Source organism: Schistocerca piceifrons, chromosome 2 (genome assembly GCF_021461385.2).
Source record: "Schistocerca piceifrons isolate TAMUIC-IGC-003096 chromosome 2, iqSchPice1.1, whole genome shotgun sequence".
Classification (NCBI taxonomy): domain Eukaryota; kingdom Metazoa; phylum Arthropoda; class Insecta; order Orthoptera; family Acrididae; genus Schistocerca; species Schistocerca piceifrons.
The window spans coordinates 310,487,350-310,511,285 of NC_060139.1; the positions used below are offsets into that span (position 1 = coordinate 310,487,350).

General features: G+C 38.9%; 1 protein-coding gene across 1 annotated transcript in view; it reads right to left on the reverse strand.

The window, feature by feature from the left end:
* Window positions 1–15,662: 15,662 nt before the first annotated feature.
* Window positions 15,663–23,936, reverse strand: part of LOC124773687 (pre-mRNA-splicing regulator WTAP) — a 40,692-nt gene continuing 32,418 nt past the window's right edge. Inside the window, 1 exon segment of the mRNA XM_047249423.1 lies at window positions 15,663–16,851. Coding sequence (XP_047105379.1) covers window positions 15,875–16,851 — 977 coding nt within the window. The 3' untranslated portion in view covers window positions 15,663–15,874.

Below are 23,936 nucleotides of genomic sequence, written 5' to 3' on the forward strand. Positions count from 1 at the left end.
TCAAACATTACTAATTTGAATTCACTGTTTATATTACATTTAGAAAGAATCGTCTTATCAGATCGCTATTCAAAGGGTAACTGCCCAATTCTTCAGTGTGGCACCACTTAAATAGTTTCACCCCCATACTACTGGAGAAGTCTAGTATTTTCTCAAATGAGGGTGCTAGACCAAGTCGGTACTTACATCATAAGTACAGGATACACAACATGCAATGCCATCTGTGAGATGCAACATAAACGTGTTGACATAAATAAAAATAGTTGAGACTGGATTTACAGGCTGCACTAACAGATGGCATTACTTCGACACTGGAGCCAGGCTTGTAACAGTATTTTGCAAAATTGGGACAAAAAAAATGGTTCAAATGGCTCTGAGCACTATGGGACTTAACATCTATGGTCATCAGTCCCCTAGAACTTAGAACTACTTAAACCTAACTAACCTAAGGACATCACACAACACCCAGTCATCACAAGGCAGAGAAAATCCCTGACCCCGCCGGGAATCGAACCCGGGAAAATTGGGACAAAATTGGGTCTTATTGGAATATTGGGAAAAGAGGGCCATAACAATGATGGTCCCAATATATCAGAATGGATGGCAATCCTAGGAACACTACTATGGATGATGTGGGTGGGATTTTAGTGAGGATATATCTCATCTCAGAGCATGATGAAAGATAGCCAAAGTCCTGGTGAAGGATGCGGTTGAGCTATTCAAGACCAAGGTGATACTGAGTGATTAGAAGAGCACTTCTGGTGGCTGGTTAACAAGATTACTGATGTCAGAGGAGGAGATGACATGGAAGATCTATTCATGGATGAGCTGGATAGGACATTGTCTGTCAACAAACAAATTTCCTCCAGCAGCAGAAATAGCAACAGGCAAGCATTTATTGCTATTCTTTGACTGAATTACAGCTGTACCAGTCTGTAAGCAATCTCTTATTATGAGTATTAGTTTTGTTTGACTTCATAATTAGTAGCTCCAGTAGCTTAGTGTTCTGCATTACATCAAAATTGAAATTTTGTGCCTATTTGATTAAAAGTTTCATATTGAATTCTTGTCAACGTTTATTTAACAGGGTAACTGTTTATTTGAAAGCAGGATCATGGATTATGATAATATCACAGGGTAAATATTTTAAAATGGAGTGTGACCAGGAACCACATTTGAGGTTTCTAGTGAAGGTGAACCATCTGTGTCCACACAGATAAGGGGGATGGGCCCACTCACTGAAATTCTTAAGCACTTGAAACTGTTAGCTAACAGACAGTCACAGATGCTGAAGGCTCAAGCTGAGATGTCGAACATGGTATCAAATACAGAATTGAAACAGTTGCATCTGTCGAGCACAGTATCAGATATTGAGTCAAACAAACCCAAATCATCCCTAAAAGTTGAGACTGTGGTTACAGAACAAGACTTAGAAGCAATGACTGCTCAGGTTTTGGATATAGCTAAAAGCAGGAAGGATTTTAGAATGAGCTTGTGCAACTGCACCTTACTCAATAAAATTTTTCTAGCGAAATTTCAAAGGTTACTCAAGAATTTCAAAGGTTACTCAAGAATTTCAAGACCTGAGGACCAAGCAGGATAATCAAATAAGTAATATTATTGGTAACATTTCTTCAGGAGCCACATTGCTCAGTAGGTTGAAAATGTAATGCAAGACTCAGAAGAGATCTGAAGGGTGACTGAAGGCTGATAAAGAATGCTTGCTGTGCTATCCCAGCTGATGAATTACTGCAGACCTCAGGCACTGACTCTGACCACAATAATGCACGAGCATATGAAACATTTACAAAACAAAATCCTGAGTTAGCACAGGGTGTTCTCTCTCCAACAAGCTTACAACACTTTCTGCCATTCTCAACAGATAAAAGAGCAATAATCCCCCATTGTTTTTATAAGAGGTTTCAGATGAGTACTGCCAAGAGTGTGGACCAGGCACCAAAAATTTAGTTATGTTGCAGGCTACTTCCAAGGCAATGCCTCTTTGTGTGCCACCGACATGATGGATTCATGCAAAATGTACACAGTAATCAAGTGCGCATTTCTTGCAAATTATTGGTAATGAAGTGTATAGGAGAGATTAAAAAAGGTGGTGTTTAATCCTGAGCCATTCTCATACCAAAATGGTAACTTCAGGAAGTATTTTGAAAGTTATATGAACAGAGCACAATTTTGGGAAGAACCAATTATTCACAAAGATCTATTAAGGATACTGAAAGCCAGATTAACACAGGAAGTCAGGGAGAAGCTTATACATATGAATGAAGAAAGTGTAGAAGACTTTATGTCCACACTTGATTTCATAGACTTAAGCTAAGAAGATTTTAAGGCTAAAGATGCACAAAATAATGGAAATCACGAGGTCCAAGCACTTTGGATGAATGAGCATGTAACCAGAATCAGGTGCACAATTCATATGGAAATTGACAACAGCATCACTCATATAATAATAACGGTTACAAATGGAATAGACCAAATGGTTATAAAAATAATAAACAGAATAGCAATGGATTAAGCCTCCAACCAAATCAAGAGAGAAACATTCAATTAGAGGGAAGGTTTAACCCATTTTATGATAACAATGCAAGCCAGAATTAACAACATTGGAAACGATCCAATAATTCAGAGCCACAACCCCAGAATAGTGACAAGAATTACGGGGGTCGACAACTGTGATTACTGAGGTAACAGACGAACATGCTCCACAACAGGGACCTATCTCATTAAACTAAGTCCGACCATTAGGTGCTCTAGAGGAACAGTCAGTGGTAATATGAGGAGCTTGAACAAAAGGACAATTTCTTCCAGTACAAAGATGGGTAAAGATTGTTGACATCTACATCTACATAGATACTCTGCAAATCATACTTAAGTGCCTGGCAGAGGGTTCATTGAACCACCTTCACAATAATCCTCTACTGTTCCAATCTCAAACAGCACATGGGAAAAACAAACACCTATATACAGGGCTATTACAAATGATTGAAGTGATTTCGTAAATTCACTGTAGCTCCATTCATTGACATATGGTCACGACACACTACAGATACGTAGAAAAACTCATAAAGTTTTGTTCGGCTGAAGCCGCACTTCAGGTTTCTGCCGCCAGAGCGCTCGAGAGCACAGTGAGACAAAATGACGACAGGAGCCGAGAAAGCGTATGTCGTGCTTGAAATGCACTCACATCAGTCAGTCATAACAGTGCAACGACACTTCAGGACAAAGTTCAACAAAGATCCACCAACTGCTAACTCCATTCGGCGATGGTATGCGCAGTTTAAAGCTTCTGGATGCCTCTGTAAGGGGAAATCAACGGGTCGGCCTGCAGTGAGCGAAGAAACGGTTGAACGCGTGCGGGGAACTTTCACATGTAGCCCGCGGAAGTCGACAAATAAAGCAAGCAGGGAGCTAAACGTACCACAGCCGACGGTTTGGAAAATCTTACGGAAAAGGCTAAAGCAGAAGCCTTACCGTTTACAATTGCTACAAGCCCTGACACCCGATGACAAAGTCAAACGCTTTGAATTTTTGGTGCGGTTGCAACAGCTCATGGAAGAGGAGTGTTCAGTGCGAAACTTGTTTTCAGTGATGAAGCAACATTTTTTCTTAATGGTGAAGTGAACAGACACAATATGCGAATCTGGGCGGTAGAGAATCCTCACGCATTCGTGCAGCAAATTCGCAATTCACCAAAAGTTAACATGTTTTGTGCAATCTCACGGTTTAAAGTTTACGGCCCCTTTTTCTTCTGCGAAAAAAGCGTTACAGGACACGTGTATCTGGACATGCTGGAAAATTGGCTCATGCCACAACTGGAGACCGACAGCGCCGACTTCATCTTTCAACAGGATGGTGCTCCACCGCACTTCCATCATGATGTTCGGCATTTCTTAAACAGGAGATTGGAAAACCGATGGATCAGTCATGGTGGAGATCATGATCAGTAATTCATGTCATGGCCTCCACGCTCTCCCGACTTAACCCCATGTGATTTCTTTATGTGGGGTTATGTGAAAGATTCAGTGTTTAAACCTCCTCTACCAAGAAACGTGCCAGAACTGCGAGCTCGCATCAACGATGATTTCGAACTCATTGATGGGGACATGATGCGCTGAGTGTGGGAGGAACTTGATTACCGGCTTGATGTCTGCCAAATCTCTAAAGGGGTACATATCGAACATTTGTGAATGCCTAAAAAAAACTTTTTGAGTTTTTGTATGTGTGTGCAAGGCATTGTGAAAATATCTCAAATAATAAAGTTATTGTAGAGCTGTGAAATCGCTTCAATCATTTGTAATAACCCTGTATTTCTGTGTGAGCTCTGATTTCCATTATTCTTTTAGGATCATCATTTCTCTCTCTATATATTGTATTGTACTGTGTGGTAACTGGGGACCTAGAAACGATGGAGAGGCTCCGTCCTCGCCGCAGCAGCAGTTGTCCACAACCCCACGACAGCTACCGCACTCCATTTCGCCCCTCCGCCACCCCACATTGAACCGCTCTTTCAGGGTTATTGTGTGGTTTGGCTCCCAGACTGGGCCATGAATTTTCAGACAAGGGTAATCAATGGTACCCCCACATTCAATCTGACTGCATTTGCCTTAACGTCATGCAAAAGATCATACACCAGGACTGAGTCATAGGCACTGGCTGGAGTATGGGATTTCGATAAATTTAGTTACTATTTATACGGATTCCAGACGTGTATATTGTTATCATCAATCATTAATGTTTCTGCAGACATGTAAACTCCTGCACAAATGACTAGCTCAACAGGCACTGTCACTTCAGGAGCACAATTTTAAAATCAAATAGTTCACCAGCCAGGAGAATGTTATTGCTGACGATCCATCAAGTTTGCCAGAGGGTTTTAATCAAGAAACAAGTTCAGAAGATTGAACAGAGAAGTTCCCTATTTTGCTTATGCAAGGTCAGACCAATAGAAAATACTGTCTTGAGTTATTCAGAAATTTGTCTGCGCTACAAGAGCAAGATCCATGCTGGTCAACAGTAACTAGAACCTGGACTAGAACTGAGATCCTAAACTTCACCATTTCTTCAAAATTAGTAAGAACGTTTTGTTCCATAGAAAAGCAGAGAATTGGTGTGTCTGCATTACACTAGATTATGAACAAAAACTCAGCCAGTGCACATATTTTTCATAGGGACATTTGAGACTACCGATAAGAGCATACTGGTATTTCCCCAGCAATAGGAGAAAAATGCAAAATGAAATTACGACTTGTCAAAAGAACAAACCAAACAATCATGGTAGCAAAGGACCATGACAATCTGTCATTTTGGAAAAGCCTTTATTGCTTGTGTCAATGCTTATGGCCCTGTACTAAGAGCACGAGGCAGCTGCAAATATATTATTCCATTTTTTAATGTATTCACCAAGTATGTAAAACTATATCCATTGAAATCTGCAACTTGTTCACCTATTCTGAAGAATCTATTTAACGACTTTGTTCTGTGCATTGGGAAACCACAAGCAGTGTTATCTAGCAATGCAACCAAATTTACATCCTTCTTGTGGAGGAATGCCTTACCACGTTACATGATTTGTTGAATCCTTATGTCCTGACACCATCCCAAAAGTAATCCTGTCTGGAGAATCTTCTGGGAACTCAACAGATTTACGAGGACTTACTGCCAAGCAAAACAAATGAAATGGATTGATTATCTAGCAAAGTTTGAGGAGAACATCAATAATCTGCTGCATACTACGACACACTTTATGCCTGGGGAACTAATGTAGAAGACAAAAGAACAAAACAAGTGGATAAATAAGGTCCCAAAAGTTCCTATCAAGGAGAGTGCCTGGGAAGAGAAAGTACGAACTGTACATGTAAACCCCACAGAAAGACCTGTCACAGAAAAAAATTGTAGATAATAAAAGACTGAGAGTACAAACCTTTAATCGTGGAGTAAGTGCATCCCAGATCCTCAGTGCTGCCTAAAAATAGTAACTGGCAGCTTCTGTGGGTAGGGCCTTGACAAAGGAGAGGGTCCCTGTCTTCATTCCCTCACAACCTCAACACCTTCTCTCCCAGCCCTTCACCTTGCCCTCCTCAACCCAGCATGACAATGTCCAGAACTTTGATCGTGTCCTCTCTGATGCCTCCATCCACATCTCTGTCCACACTAAAACTATCAATAGTACCTGCAGTTTGAAAGCTGTCTCTCCTCCACACCAAAAAATACTTCCTACACATCCTGGCCACCCAAGGACTGTGTATCTGCAGTGACAAATTCCCTGCTCAGTATGCTGAGGGTCTCACAAAGGCCTTCACAGACAGACACTATCCCCCAGACCTGGTCTGCAAACAGAACTTCAGTGCCTTTTCCCTTCACACCTCCAATCCTTCCACCACCCCATAGAAAAGCAACAAAGGAGTGCTCCCTTTGTCAGCCAGCACCACCCCAGACTGGAACAACTGAGCCACATACTTCATGAGGACTTTTATTACTTATCATCAAACCCTGAAAACAAGAACACCCTACCCAAGATCCTTCCCACCCCTCTAAAGTGGTGTTTCATTGTCCATCCAACCTTCACAGCATCCCTGCCCATCCCTTTACCACTTTCAATCCCAGCCCCTTGCCATAGGCTTCATACCACTGTGAAAGAATCAGGTGCAAGACCTGCCCAATCCACCCATCCAGCATTTCCTATTACAGCCTGTCACAGGCTTACCCTACCCCACCTGTGAAAATGATATGGAAGACAGGTTGTTTTCTGATGATGCTGTGGTGTATGGGAAGGTGCTTGAAGTTGAGTAACTGTAGGAGGATACAAAATGAATAGACAAAATTTATAGTTGGTATGATGAACGGCAACTAACTCTAAAAGTAGAAAAATGTAATTTAATTTGGATGAGTAGAGAAAACAAACCCGTAATATACAGACACAGCATTAATAGTGTAGTAGTGTCTTGCTTGACAAAGCCACATCATTAAAATTCCTGGGTGTAATGTTGCAAAGTGATATGAAGTGGAAGAAGCATGTCAGGCTTTTGGTAGGGGAGGCGAATTGTCGACTTCAGTTTATTGGGAGAATTTTAGGAAAGTGTGTTTCATTTGTAATGGAGGTTGCATATAGGATGCTAGTGCCACCCATTCTTTAGTACTGTCCGACTGTTTGGGACCAGCACCAAGGCAGATTAAAGGAAGACATCAAAGCATTTCAGAGGTAGGCTGCTAGATTTGTTACCAGTAGGTTTGAAGAACGTGCAAGGATTATGGAGATGCTTTGGGAACTAAAATGGGAATCCATGGAGGAAAAGTGATGTTCTTTTGAAGGACCACTATTGGGAAAATTTAGAGAAGGGCATTTGAAGCTGACTGTGGAGTGACCCAGCTGTTGCCAACACACATTTTGCGTAAAGACAACAAAGTTAAGTTACAAGAAATTAGGGCTCATTCGGAGCCATATGGACAGTCATCTTTCCCTTGCTCTACCTGTGATGGGACAGGAAGGGAAATGACTAGTAATGGTATAGGGTACTTTCCACCATGCATATTATGGTGATTTGTGATGTATGTATGTAGACGTAGATTTTCTAATGTTCCTTTCACTGATAAATCTTATGTTTTATGTATCTGTGTGTACTATTGATTATCTGTTGATAATAAGTTCATAAATGTCCAAGATCGTCATTAGGTGTTATTAAGCAATTTTATGAATACTACCTTAAATAACTTTCATATTACATAGTGTTAAGTTTTATTTCTTTTCCTAAGTGGTGATGTTCACAGGAGAACTTCTGTGAAATTTGGAAGGTAGGAGATAAGGTAAAGGCAGAAATAAAGCTATGAGGACAGGTTATAGCCTGGGTAGCTAAGTCAGTAGAGCATTTACCAGCGAAAGGCAAAAGACCCCAAGTTTGAGTCTCAGTCCAGCTTGCATGTAGTTTTAATCTGCCTGGAATTTCATATTAGTACACATTCATCTGCAGAGTGAAAATTTCATTCTGAAAAGATGTTCAACTTTATTAAGCAGAGAAAGAGATTCACTTGAGCATTTAAGTTAAGTTTTCTTAAGAATATCAAAGTATTAATGAAATTCAACAATATGATAAAGATCTGATGCTATTGCAAAGGCAAGACATTTAATCTCCCTTCTCGAGAGATGTAAAGGAGTATGTACATGCCTGTAGGATGGTAAAAACTAGTGCAGGTGGCATTTAGTTGGAGAGTAGTAGTAGTAGGTATCTTGTGCTGTAGATTTATTCACTGAAGGAGCCCTGCGCTCTATGTTTTCAAGTACAAACACCATTATCCTAATTATTTTGTGTTGCTAAACTAAATTTTTCTGATTTGGAAGGTGTGATCTTTTATTTAATTATTATATAAGCTGTGAAATGTGACTAATGAATAGTAAGAATGATTGAGTAAATAACAGAACCCAAAGCACTTCAAGCCTCTGAACAATCAAACTGAAACTGATTAAAGGTTGTTACACAAAAATTTGAAGTAGTCCAGTACCTGTGGATGATCTACGGCTGTAACAACTATAAAGTGTTTTGTTGCTGATAAGTTAAAATGAGAATGTCATACAGCTTAACTGTTGTGTGACAAATATTTTGTGTGTGATTGGAATCATTCTGAGTACAATCAGTGACTATGGGACAGTTCATCTCCATTTCACTGATTCATATGTGATGTCTCTGATGGTTGATAAGAGTAAAGGGCATATCTTCAAATGAAACAGTAGGAATCCTGAGGTAAATTTTAACTTCCGAATTTAAGAGTTCAGACTGGAAACAAAGAATTTCTCAATGTGGACTAATTCCTTCTTTCTCTCATGAACCTAGCCATTAATTATTGCTGATAAATGTTTTTGACTGATCCACGTAACAAGTGCACCTTGTCCTCCCTCGAATATCTATTGCTTTCCTTGCACACAACATGGTTATATAGCTGTGAAGGGAATCTCTATAATACTCCATCTGAAAGTGAAAATCACGAAATTTGCATCTGGTATTGTCGCAGAATTGTCTGAGCCTCTGGTTTACACCTTCCACTCTACTCCAAAATGATTTACCCTAAGTATGATGGTATAAATAGTGAGCTTAGCCAGCACCCTGTGTGCGACACTAGTTGCCCTCACTAAATCAGACATCTGGCTAGAGGAACCTCAGACTACACATGGTAGGAGTAATTTGTCATTACATATCCCACTATTTGCAGCTGGTTGCACCCACTGTGCTCGACAGTTGCCAGCAAAGCCTCCTCCACCTCTGACAAATGCACACACAACATAATGAGTGCGCCCTGGCATTCTTTCCTACCCTACATTGTATTTCCCTAAGAGGCTCCATTACCTGCCAAATGTTGGAGCTCCCAGTGACTAGCATATCCAGCCTCTGCACCTTCCAGACTGAGCAGGAAAATCAGCTGCTGGCCCAACATGAGAGGTGTCCTGTGCTGTCTCAGAAGTGTTTCCGACAGTGAGTAGCACCTCATACATGTCGCTAAAGTGTAAGGAGCCAGCTCTGCAGCCTGCTCCCTGTTTTGTCTTCCACCTTATGAAGCATAAACCCATCATTGTCTGCCACTCGCTCTTGAGTGAAGACAGACCATTCAGATGTTGTGTATCAGAAGATGCAGCGACAACAAGGTCACCAGGGATTCCAATGGCACCAGTGGTGTTGCAGATCTCGTCACTGGCATCCTGATGTCACTGCAGATTTTAGCGGCAGCCAGAAGCCTGTCGACTGTGGCCAACACAGCTTGCAGCAGTTTACACACAGCAGCCCATTCCCCTTGAGTTTGCTAAAAAAAAAGGGGGGCAGCAGTCAGGAGTAACTGAGAAAGTACAAACAGATCTCCTACTAATGAGAAAATTACTAGACTTGCTATCGAGATTGGAATACACATAAATTGGACCACAAGATATCACTGATAAAGGAGCAATTTCAATTTCGCACAAATGACGCTTTATAAATCTGTGTTGATCTGTCTTTGTATGGTTTTCTCCAACAAGGAAATTTAATATACTTTAACTCTGAATACGCTTAGGATATTAAGGATACTGGTTCGTAATTTTGCAGGTCCATTCTTTTACATTTGTTAATCTCACACGAGAGTTGTTTGTGAACATATTTCAAATAAATTAAAATTTTCACAAAGACTGAAAGTCGAACCTAGGTCTGCCACTCACTTGGCAGATGCACTAACTACAGTCCACCCTGCCACTGCATTTAACGTAGCTGCATGGATTACCCTCCCTAATACAAACTGTAATTCACACCTCAGCCCATCTTCATGTTCCCCATCTTAATTCATATCAGTATTGCAGAGACTCTCCAACACTGGAATAGCACCTTAGCACTGAATGAAATGGGGATAATCCCACCGGTACCTTACATAAAGTTGAGACTTAATATGTCTCTGGAACATCCAATGGCAATAGATACTTTGTTAAATCTCACTAAGGAACAAGAGTGGCAGGACGTTTATAGTGCCGATAATATAGATGCCAAATATAATGATTTCCTTAACACATTTTTCATGCTCTTTTACAGTTTATTTCCATTTGAACATTCTAAACATGGTAGTAGCAGTAAAAGGTAGCCTGGGTGGCTGACGATTGGGATGAGGATATCATGAAAACAAAGTGGGAATTACATTAACATGTTAGAAGTAGTCACAATCATCTACAGTATCCCATTACAAACAGTATTGTAGGGTGCTTAAGAATGTTATTAGGAAGGCAAAGAGTACATAGTGTCACAATTAGAACAGCTAATTCACAGGATAAAATTACAGCCATGTGGGCAGTTGTGAAGGAAGTGTGGTCAGCAGCACACGGTCGATAATATAGTCAGTTCATAGTAAAAATATTTCTGTTAGTTTTTAACATCATTTTCTGAGCATTGCTGGTGAATTAAATAAAATCTTAGTTTCTACAGGGAATCATATAAGTCTTTTGGAAATTCAAACAATGGAAAATCCAGGATGGAATGTAACAATATTGTGAGAAGGAAAGTTGCAACTAATCACATAGAGGAGACACTCAGTTGCAGATAGGCACAGTAAAAAGACTCTCACAATTATAGCTTTTAGCCATTAAGGCCTTCATCAACAATAGACAGACATACGCATGTGCGTGAGCGCGCGCACGCGCCCGCACCCACACCCACACGAAGGATATGTGGTTTCAGTTGCCTGAGACTGCAGTCGTGTGTGTGTGTGTGTGTGTGTGTGTGTGTGTGTGTGTGTGTGTGTGTGTGTGTGTGTGCGCGCGCGAGCGCGTTCAAGTGGTCGTGCGTGAGCGTATGTCTGTCTATTGTTGACAAAGGCCTTAATGGCCGAAAGCTATAATTTGAGTGTCTTTTTGTTGTCCCTATCTGCAACTCAGCATCTCTTGGCAATTGCCTTTCTGAGATTGATGTCCGAAATACTCCTCTGTGGTACCGACAATGGGGAGATTGAGTCAATAATTAAATCACTGAAGTCTAAGGACTCTCATGGATATGATTAGAGTGCCTAGCATGATATTAAAGTATTGTGCTGCACATGTTAGCACTATACTTAGCCATATTTGTAATTTCTCCTTTAAGAATGATCAGTTTCCTGAATGATTAAAGTACTCAGTAGTAAAGCCACTTTATAAAAAGGGAGAAAGGGATAATGCAGACAATTTTGACCTATTTCTTTGTCATCAATGTTTGCTAAAGTTATCGAGAAGGCTGCATATGTAAGAATAATTGATCATTTTATTTCACATAATTCGCTATCAAATGTACCGTCCGGTTTTAGAAGTGGTTTAACAACTGAAAATTATATTCTCTTTTCTCTGTGAGGCACTGGATGGATTAAACAAAAGTTTTCGAATGCTAGTCATCTTTTTTGAATTAACTGAGGTGCGTGTGCGTGCGTGTGTGTGTGTGTGTTAATCAAAAAATATTTCTCCAGAAGTTGGACCATTATGGAATATGGGGAGTAGCTTACAATTGATTCACCTTTTGCTTTAACAACAGACATCAAAAGAGCATTATTCAGTCTTGTGGGGTCTGAGTGAGGCACGGTCAAATGGGGGTTGCCCAGGGATCAGTGCTGGGGCCACTCCTGTTGCTTATTTATATAAATGATATGCTATCTAGTATAACAGGTAATTCCAGAATATTTCTGTTTGCTGATGACACAAGCTTGGTAGTAAAGGATGTTTGCAACATCGGCTCCGTTTCAAAAAGTGCGGTTCATGACTTAAGTTCATGGCTTGTAGAAAATAAATTAATGCTTAATCACTGTAAGACTCAATTTTTACAGTTTCTAATACATAATTCAACATAACCTGACATTTTAATTTCAGCAAATGGGCAGACGATTAGTGAAACTGAACAGTTCAAATTTCTAGGTGTTCAGGTAGACAGTAAACTGTCGTGGAAAGCCCACGTTCAGGATCTTGTTCAAAGACTTAATGCTGCCATTTTTACTATTCAAACAGGATCTGAAGTAAGCGATAGTTTGACACGAAAAGTAATCTACTTTGCTTATTTTCCATTCGCTTTTGTAGTAGGGTATTATATTTTGTGGCATCTTCCCATTCTCAAAGGATATATTTGGCTCACAAACGGGCAATAAGTGGTTTAAGTTTGCAAACCTCTTGTGGAAACCTGTTCACTAGTCTGGGTATTCTGACACTGGCCTTCAATATATACATATTCTGTCGTTTTTTGTTAACAATAACAGCTTATCCCCAAGAATTAGCACTTTTCACTCAGTTAAACTAAGCATAAATCCAATCTGCATTTGGATTGCACTTCCTTGACTCTTGTGCAGAAAGGTGCGAAGTACACTGCTGCCTCCATTTTTAATAAGCTACCACAAGAATTCAAAAATCTTAGCAGTAATCCACATGCTTTCAAATCGAAACTGAAGAGTTTCCTCATGGATCGCTACTTCTATTCTGTCGACGAGTTCCTTGAAAAATTAAGCTGATTCCTATGTTACATTGTTGATTGTCTTTTTTGGGGTTAATAAACATTTCATTTTATCTGTTTTTGCTTTTATGTTGTAATTTCATGTACTGACATGTACCATGACCTTGGAGATTTGCTCCTCAATTTGGTCCTACAGAACTAGATGTGTAAAATAAAATAAAATAAAAATAAAGCATATAATTCATCACTAAATTACATTAATACTTGTTCCATATATCATGAACATATCTTAAAATTCATCTATTGAATAGGAGGAGTTGCCATTCAGATATTCTTTTAATTTGTTTTTAAATGTTGGTTGGCTATCTGTCAGACTTTTAATGCTATTTGGCAAATGACTACAAGATTTTTGTGGCAGCATAATTCATCCCTTCCATGCCCAAGTTAGATTTAACCCACAATAGTGAAGATCATCCTTTCTTCTAGTGTTGTAGCAATGCACATCACTGTTATTTTTGAACTGGGCTGGCTTATCAGTAACAAATTTCAAACTTATATGTATTGTGAAGGTGCTGTGAATATCCAGAGTTCCTTAAAAAAATGTCTTCTAGGTGATCTTGGGTGGACTCCAGCTATTATTCTGATTACATGCTTTTGTGCAATGAATACTTTTTCCCTTAATGATGAATTACCCAAAATTTGATGCCATATAAAAGCAGTGAATGAAAGCAGGCATAGTAGGGTAATTTACTGATATGTTTATCACCAAAATTTGCAATAACCTTAATAGAATAAGTAGCTGAACCTAACCTTTTCTTGCACTTCAATTCTCATCAGTGCACACACTCAGATATTTTGAATATTCTACTTTAGCAACAGCTGTTCAGTTTATATTTATCAATGGTGTCATGCCATTTACTGTATATACTGTGTTTTCTCAAAATTTAGTGAGAGTCCCTTTGTAGAGAACCATTTAATAATTTTCTGGAAGACATTATTTACAATTTCCTTGACTAATTCTTGCTTGTTAGGCATGAATACTACCCTAGTATCATCAGCAAAAAGAAATAGTTTTGCATCTTCATCAAATAGAGTGGTATGTCATTAATATAGATTAAGATCAAAAAGGGACCCAAGACTGAACCCAGTGGGACATCATTTTTGGTACCTCCCCAATTAGAGACTCTGCTGCTTTTTGCAGATTGCCTGTACTGTTAATTTCAAACTTCTGCATTCTTCCAGTTAAACATGAATTAAACCATTTTTGCACTGCCCCACTCATACCACAATACTTCAGCTTATCTGATTAATTTCAGACAGATGACACTCATCCATTATGGACCACGCAATACAGTCAACTACATCTGCAAAAAGATCATGTTAAAGATCAACTGAATAGTTATTATTTCAAGCTATTATACAGATCAATTTTCACTACCATCTTCAATTAAAATGCATATACTGCATTTTGGTTTCAAACTTTGAGGTAGAGCACAGTCATAATCATATAAGTCAGAACAGTTTTGCGTGTGCGCGTGGGAAAAAAGTTTTGTATCACCCTAGTTCCCAGAACTCCTGAAGATAGATGTCAACTGTGGACATTGTATCACAGACAGTCCGACTTTTCAGAGGTGTCACTAAATCTGCCCAAAGATGTAAACAACCATGCATGAGCAGCGTCTATTAGACAGAGGGGGTCCAACAGCTGACCAGTTCCTGTCATTCAACCAGGAAGGAGGTACACGGCTCGTGCTGACCGTAGTTCAACTATGCTTAGATGGTCAATACTGCGTTTTGATCACGTCTGCATTGTTACTTTGGGCCAGGAATGGCTCTCAACAAGAGAAGTGCCTCCTTTGCACAGATATATCAGTCCTCCAATTCAAGACAGCAGGAGGGAGTGGAACACTACTTCTCTTCACTGAATTTTATTCTACAAATGTCGTGTGAGAGATCGTATCGAGAAAAAAGGCTGTTCATGAGAAGAGATCCGACTAGGGGTACACAAATGATTTTCACAGTATGCACTCACAGCATTGAGATCACTTTTAGTGTAATTTCATTCAAGGAGAGGTTACGATTGGACGATTTTTCCTGGAGAAGGGGAAAGGGGGGGGGGGGGGGGGGGAATGTGGATACATAGGGCCCTGAAGTGTAATATGATGCTTTTTAGGGGATATTTACATTTGCTCAAGGGTGTTGTCACAGATGTCCTCTAGTAAATTGCCCCATGACTGTATTTCCATTCTGTAGTCACATCTTATGTGACAGAACTCTACAGTTATGCTCTCACTGAAAGACGATTTTGGTCTGTACCAGCATTTCCAATGTTTGTAAATCCACTGTACTTGTGAGGAGGGTGTAAGGAGGTATTTGAGCTGCTTTCCACTTGGTGCATACATGTGCACTGTAGAATAAGTAATGCAATTTCTCTTAGGAGGAGATTACTGAGAAGGGATGCAACAATACAGTGAAAAATCACATAACATATTAAAACACTATTTATAAAGTCCTGTGCAAGAAATGAAAAGATTGCCTGCTTTATATCTTTGCATGATAAAGTAATTATTGAAGACTTTGTATGACCAAATACGATGGGCAGAAAATGTAACTAGACACAAATTAATGGTGTTCTACCAACAGAAAGATTCTAAAATATGATTAAATTCACTATATGTGTGTGTGAAAGTTTGTGACATTATGACCTTCATAAGTTACAGTTTTAACACTGAAGGTAAAACTGGCTGCTCAATATTCATAAAACATTTTATTTTACATCTGCATGTAACTTTACACATACTGTATACAAAATTATAGCTGACAACTTTCTACCACAATAAATCTGGATGTTCAAAACATATTATAAAATTTGTGAGACTGCACTTAAATAAACTGGGAATAAAACATATCACGTTATGCTGATAAATACTACACATGTGATTATGCAAAATAATTATGCATTACTTCCCACTAGTCCTACTACCTGAAACACCACTCTCTCCATTTGTCAGGCCTGCATCATCCTCCTCCTCATTATAATGAAGGGAAATTTCTGAATCACGGCGTACTTTTTTTATCAATGGTACATTGTCACTATCATTACTGCTGTCATCATTTGAACATGTTCTTTTCCTGGATGATGGGGAGTCTCTGCCATCCCTCGACTGCTCTTTTATGACATCACTACGATCTGCAGTCCTATCTGCACTAATGGGCACACTCCTGTCTCTCTCATTCACACTGTTACCCACTTTGTTGGTTTCAGCTCCAGCATCAGAACTCTGGGGATCCAAATCATCATCAGCGATGTCTTCAGATTCAATCTTAAGTATTAATTCACTTGAGTCACTAGAAGAGTCATCTTGCTCAACGATAACTTTTTGCCAGTTCCTCTCACTATTCTGAGACGTCCTAGGGGGGATGCTGGAATGTACATTCGTTGAATCGTTCGATTCCTCATACTGACTATGAGGTCTACGCTGAGGGGACAGACGGGTATCTTCTGGGGACCTAGCATCACAAGACACACTGTCTTCCTCAGGAGGTGGCTGCTGTGGTGGATGAGACCCATCTCGGCCTGCCGGACGGTCTGCTGCATTTTCAGTACCTGGTGACTGGGATGAGGATGTGTCCCTGGTTAGTGGCCTATCTGACCCTTGAGTCCGCTCATCCCAACCTCTAGAGTCATCCTCCCCTTTCTCCCTTATCCCATTATGACACAAAGGCGTCCGTGGCCTCGATTCCCTTCCCACCTCACTTGTTCGTAAACCAGTATTATGCTCTGTTGTTGTCACTCCACCAGATTTCAAAGCAGAATTCTCTTGCTGTAGGGCAGCATTTGATTCCTTTGCTTTACGCAGTTCCTGTTGTAAAAAATATATTGTACCCTGCATTCCTTCCACGTCTTCATCCAAATCTTGAAGAAATTCATCTAGTTCTGGAAAAATGCAAAAAAGAGAATATTAGGAACAAAACAATCGGGAAAAATGTGGAAGTGGGTAAATTGGATGGAGAAAAAATAAACAATAAAACATCAACTGGCATGAACACTAATTAAGCTGTATGTTAGGTGGTACAGTAGCAATTAAGCTAGTTTGAAACACTAAAATGAACACAACTGAAGGGATAGCCCTGCATATCTCACAAATCCACAAGGTTTCTGTTGCAGATAAAACATTCATCTGACTCTGTTCAGCTAATATACTCCACGCATCATAGTGCTCTTTCAAAAGAATCAGCACACTTACAAAAGTGAACTGTGAAAAACTAGTCATTATACACACACTTTTCCCTATGTACTGTTCTTTGCCAAAAATAATTATCTCACTATTAAGAAAAACATTCCTAATATTACATAATACTTCCACACACAATTACATTTTCAAGGTAAAAATATTAATTAGTCACAATGGCCTTTTATATAAAGAAATAATATTATACAATAAACCACCCAAGACAGTTGAAAGATAACTGAAACATATTACATTTATTAAAGCAACTAAAACACAGTTCAATAATGGTTACAAGATCTAATACAGTATGTATCCGAGAGTAAGATGACCCTGAATATAACACGACCCTCTCCCCTTTTTTAAGAGGCTCCTTGAGAAAAATTAGTTTTAACATATTCTGATTAATCAGAATTACAAATTTTTATTGACATATCTAACTAAAAAGTTAACAATGCATCTACTCTAAGCTTATGCCTTTATTCACTGTCTAAATTTTGATAATACAAGGAGAAATAAAATAAAAAGAAATGGTTTCCATTATCTTCACAGCCTTTTTTTGTTTGCTGGCATCTGTCGTATCATTATTTTTAATCATAATCAACGTCATCCCAACACGACAGCTGTGAAACATATATCTCCATTGTCACAAATATTTGGCCATTTCTTCCAAATATGTTGCTATTTCTGAGGTTATGGTTATGGTTGGACCTGAGGAAACAACAAGTTTTTTCTGAACACACAGCAGATTTCGCTTCTATACTCATCTGAGAATGTTACTCTGTCCCTTGTTCCCAAACATACCATCTGCCAGCTGCTGCCTCATTAGCTGCATATAACCAGTAGCTGACATACCCCCCATTGTTCTCATCATACCTAATGGCGAGTGCTGATAACATTGCTACATAAAATACGCAAGCGCGCCACTGCACCCAATCTAGACTTTTAGCACCTCCTGCAGAAAAGTATGCTATTGTTGACTATTTGTCGAATTTTACAGTCAATTTGATTACAAGTACAAAGTGATTCAGACAAACTAAAGTTTAAATGTGGTAGATGCTCGTAAAAAGCCAAAGTAAACAATATAGATTCCCATGGTTGGCAGCACGATGAAATTTGCTGCCCGTTCATCACTCTGCTCCCCCTGCTCATTGCAGTTCTCAGCCAAGCTGGTGTCACTGTTCTCCTTCCAACCATTCCATAGTACAATGCTTGAACAATAGTGAAACGTGCAGGTCGTACACAACAATAGCAACTAGTACATAAACAAAAGATCACAATCATGATTCAGTCCAATTTAACTTCGCTCAGCCTGCGATCTAGTGATGTCTGTTGGTACTACCTCCACAACATGACTTTCCACTGTAATTTATTCTTCCGATAACAACTGTAGTCAGTTCAATGCGATTTATTTCATTTGTTAGCAGTCAATTCTGGATTAATTTTCTTTCCTGTTTCATCTGTCACCATCTTGTTCTAAAGATGATTAAAAGCTGGTGACATTTTTCCCCAGTTTCTACTACGTGAACAACGGCAGAATTTGTCACTTGCAACCCACATGCAAAATCATTACACTTTCTCATACCCAAATAAAATACTGACTTGGGTTCAGAATCAAGTAATGGTTTTTGGAGAACAAGATTTTCCCCTTTGAATGTTACCTTTACTTAAAATCCAGCATAAATGTATGTATATGGTATCCACACATGTATGAGGACCTTTATTGTAAACCTGTTCAAAGTGGCTAGTTCATAGTTTCATGTGTATCCTTTGTCCTACCACTGCAAGTCAAGTGTCACGCGATTATCTGAGCGTGTACGATACTGTATCGAACGCTTCTGCATATCGAAAAATCTCAAGCCTATCGAACAAAAGCATTGTTTGCTAAACTCTACCCTTGAGAATTCTTCAAAATAAATTTGTATGAAACCTCAGTAGACAAAACTTCAATTGTAAATATAAGATGCCCCTTAATTAACCTATTACACAATAAAAAAAAAAAAAAAAATTGATCTCAGCAGCCATAATTTAATCTGAAAATGTAAGATGACCCCGTATTTTTCGAATGACAAATTTGGGAAAAAACCTCATCTTATAATCAGGCAAAAACAATATACCAACAAAAAGAATCAATTTTTGAAAACATAATGTAACTGTACTGACAAAAAAGAGTAAATTCTTTATCTATTCAGTTACATTATATTTTAATAATGGTTAGCAGGACTATTTCAGTAATTTGAAGTACAGGTTAATTTAAAAACGACTGAAATCAAAAATGAATAACAAAATACATTTTTTGTTCTCAGGCACATTTGTACATCTTAACCCTATCTTTGTCCAGGACGATATCAACATTTTTATCTCATGATGTACAAAATCTTCACTATGAAGGAGTGCAGAGTCAGTTTTAACAGGCAAATGAGAAGATGTGTTAGATTTGCACGTGAACACATTGTGGTGTCACAGACACCAGTTTCTCATTAGTGGAGTTACTGTTTCTTCCTTTATTAAGCTCTTCTCAAGAATACATTATTTGATAAATGCATTTTCATTTAGCGTCATACATGTCACTACTAAATGCTGATGAATATACAGGGTGAAGAAAAATTCATGCACTCTGACTTCTTAGCGCAATTTCTCACATCCTACCAATACAAAAATGTCTTCCTCAAATTTTGTGCTGCATATATTTTGAGAAGTAAATGGATGTTAAAGATTGGCAATCTGGCAACACTGTAATCACAGGTACAGTAGCTACCACTGTCAGCATATAGCAGCAGTGCTGTGCAATTGGTTTAGTGGCTAGTGTTTTGGGTTAGCATGCAGGAGGTCAAGGGTTCGATTCTGAGTCGAGGCATATTTGTTTTTATTTGGTAAATGTAGTCTGCATGGTACGGTATCTGGCATATTGATCATCGTACAGTGATTACAGCATGTCTTTTACAAAATATTTGCAGTTGCGTACTATGAACACAGAAATGGAAATACAATTGTTTTCATTGGCAGCTTTTAAAGAAACCTTTAGCACGTTGTAGACACAAATTGTTTCACACCCGTGCATCTACTAGATTCCAAACTTGTTTTGTGTGTACCCTCCCCCAATGGTCCCACTGATTAATACCAACTATTAGTCTTGCCATGTTCAGAACCATTACATTTCATTAGAGCCTTACGTCATCAAGAAGGCTAGCAGCGTGCTTTGCACATAATTTTGATGGGATCATTTGGGGGAAGGTACACAGAAAACAGGTTTGGAATCTAGTAGATGCAGTGGTGCGAAACAATTCGCGTCCATGACATGCAAAAGGCATCTTTAAAAGCTGATACATGAAAACAATTGTACTTTCATTTCTGTGTATGTAGTATGTAACTGCGAATGTTTTGTAGAAGACCCACTGGTCATCACTGTATGACGACTAAGGCACCAGATACTGTACCACGCAGACTATTTTTAGCAAATAAAAACAAATAAGCCTCGACCCAGAACTGAATCTTCGACCTCCTCCATGCTAACCCACTGCACAGCACTGCTCTATATGCTGACAAAAGTAGTTACTATACATGCGATTACAGTGTAACCAAATTGCCAGCCATTAATGTCCATTTACTGGCCAAAATATGCACATGGTGAAATTTGGTGAGACATTTTTGTTTTGTCAGTATGTGAAGAATTGCACTGCAAAGTCCAAGTGTGTGAATTTTTCTTCACTCTATATAGCTACATATTCATTGATATTTTTCTGATCTTGACTCATGGTCAAGAACTCCTCCACATCTTGCAACAGCTAAACTCACTTTTCTCACTCCAAATTCACCTGGAGCTTACTGAAATCCGAAGCCACCTTCTTCGATATTGACTTCCAGCTTACTGCCTTCCACATTACATTCTCCCTGCCTTACAGCCTAGACATCCATGGTGAATTACTCTGCTCCGCCACTGAATATCTGAACAACTACATTAATCATCTCAACCAGGCTTTCCTTTCACACAACAAGTGCACAAACCACCTCTTGCCCTAAAACTTGTAAAAAGTCTTAGAAGCAGCCACCTTGTCACTCAGAACCACCAAGGCATCAATAACCTACTTCGACAAGTCTATGATTTTCTCAAATCAAGCTCTGACATTAGATTCCCTCTCCTTGATATATTTCCCACATTACCCACTGTCGCCTCTTGTCACCCCATCTGACATTCCCAGATCTTGATTCCTACCCCAGGAACTAAAATGTGGGACAAGACAATCAACTTTTTCACAAAGTTCAAGAGAAATGAATCACCAGTGAATACAAGAGACAAAGACATGAAAATAGAATAAAAAATGAAAGATAGCTGATGATAACTTTACAAGAAAATTAGCACATAATCAAAACAAAGATAGAAAAGAAACAACTACTAAAAGATCTAGCGAATATGACGAAGTACTCAATGCAAACACCAACACAATACATAACTGATAAACATCCTACTAAATGATCACAAATAACATTTCTCTCATAAGCATATAATTAAAAAGAAATGTGCATATATCTCTCTCTCTCTCTCTCTCTCTCTCTCTCTCTCTCTCTCTCTCTCTCTCACACACACACACACACACACACACACGCACACCAGAATCAGGACAGTTGGCAACACTTACAAAAGCAAATGACATAGACATCAAAAATGTATTGAAATGTTGTCATAAAAACCATGGTGACTACACAAAAAAGTGGAGGCTTTCAATTAGTTTCCTACATGAAGAGAAATTGCATAGTTTTTAAATAATGAATTATGACATTTTTACTGTAGGTATTTCTCTAGTTTATTATAAAGAAAGTGCCATGAACTGGTTTTAAATGTATATCCAATAAGTGACCAAAAAAACCCACATAGTACTTCAGGACACACAATGAAGATGCCTTGTGGAAAAAAAACCAAAAATAGCTGGGTGGATAAATAAAACAAAAAAGTAATTAGCACCATGCAAACGGAGTTTTTCTTGTAAATACTGTAATTTATACACAGCTGCTGTGAATAATGAGCACCACAAGACACTCAGAATATGAAATACTTTCTGGAACATATCACGAGCTTTGCTCCTCAGGATTACAAACTGGCGTTACCACCCATCATTGCTTCTGTATTAACTTTTAAGCATTTCACTCTGGTTTTAAAATTAGTACTATTTATAATGTCAACTCTAATAAAGGGAAGAAAGTAAGGAAGATTAGGGTTTAACATCCCGCTGATGTTGAGGTCATCAGAGACAAAGCACAAGCTGGGGATGTGGAAGGATGACAAAGCAAATCATATGCTTCTTTCTCAAATGAAAACATTTTCGTATCTGCCTCGAACAATTTATGAAAATGAATGGATGGCTGGATTGGGATTTAAGCTGCTGTGCTTCTAAATGTTATTCCATTGTCTTACCACAGTGCCACACATTTCAGTTGCATAGAGGAGTACCAGTACCACCTAGTAGCTTGGAACACCAGTATCTGGATGACCAACAATACTAGCATAACAAAAGGAATTTGCGACCTACAACACTAGAAGTTAGAAATGGGGAAAAAAATGAATATGGGCTCTTGTCTGGCTGTGACGAAGTGAAGGCTATTTCTGTTTAACAACTGTCAGATCATGCAAAACACACCACTGTATTATCAACGGACACAAACTACATTGCAATTCAATGACAAAAAGTTGCAAATGAGTTGCTAATTTTACTGATTAGTGTAAATTGTTCTAAGAACTGACAAAATTTTAGAAGAACTTAGAAACACTTTCAAGTGCACTATATTAGCGACAAATAAGAGTAACGAAACAAAGACATGCTAATAAGAATCCAATAGGGAAAACCAAGTGCAAGAGGCCTGCTGTCTGATGAAATGCTGTGCAACTAGTCTGTATATCACAGAGCAAACACACACACACACACACACACACACACACACACACACACACACACAATGGAAAACATGAAACAGGAAAACATTGGTATCATACATTTCTTGGACATACCTAATGACAGACACTACACATGCCTGTAGTTCAAGCGCGCAATTTAAACCACAGTGTATGTAAAATTAGCATTCTGAATTTTTGGAGAAACGAAATGAAGACTATTTTAGCCAAGGTAATGTTGAAATGTGAAACTAGTCACATCACAATAATGCCAAAGGAAGCAGTATGTGAATTGTTGAAATCAATACTACTTCAGACAAAGAATGAGTAATCTAATAAGCCAATATGATAAATTAAAGAAAACTTGTCCTTTCTAAGAAACATCTGGCAAAAAAGTCATACTCTCACCAAACACAGAGAAAAAACTATCATCATGCCTATCTTAAGAAACTATTTTTTAAACCAAATAAACAATTTTTTCCTAATGAGCTTCGAATACACAATGTACCATTCAATGATCAGAAAAGTCTCATTGTGTCTGAATATCGCATCCAGCCTTAATGTAACATGAAACTTGAGTTTATCACAAAACCTACATGCTGATGCAGAAAACAGCCTCGGAGAGGTAGGTAGGTAGGTAAACTCATGCTCATAAATTAAGGATAATGCTGATACATAGTGCATTTGACCTGACATCATCGCATGGTGGTAATGGCAGCAGTCCACATACACAGAGGTGTCTTGGTGCACGCCAGAGTACGGTGCAGTAAGTGTGCAGACATTTTCAGATGTGCTAATGGTGACTGTGTGTTGAAAATGGCTCAAAGAACACATGTTGATGATGTTATGAAGGGTAGAACACTGGGGCGACTGGAGGCTGGTCAAACACAGCAGGTCGTAGCACGGACC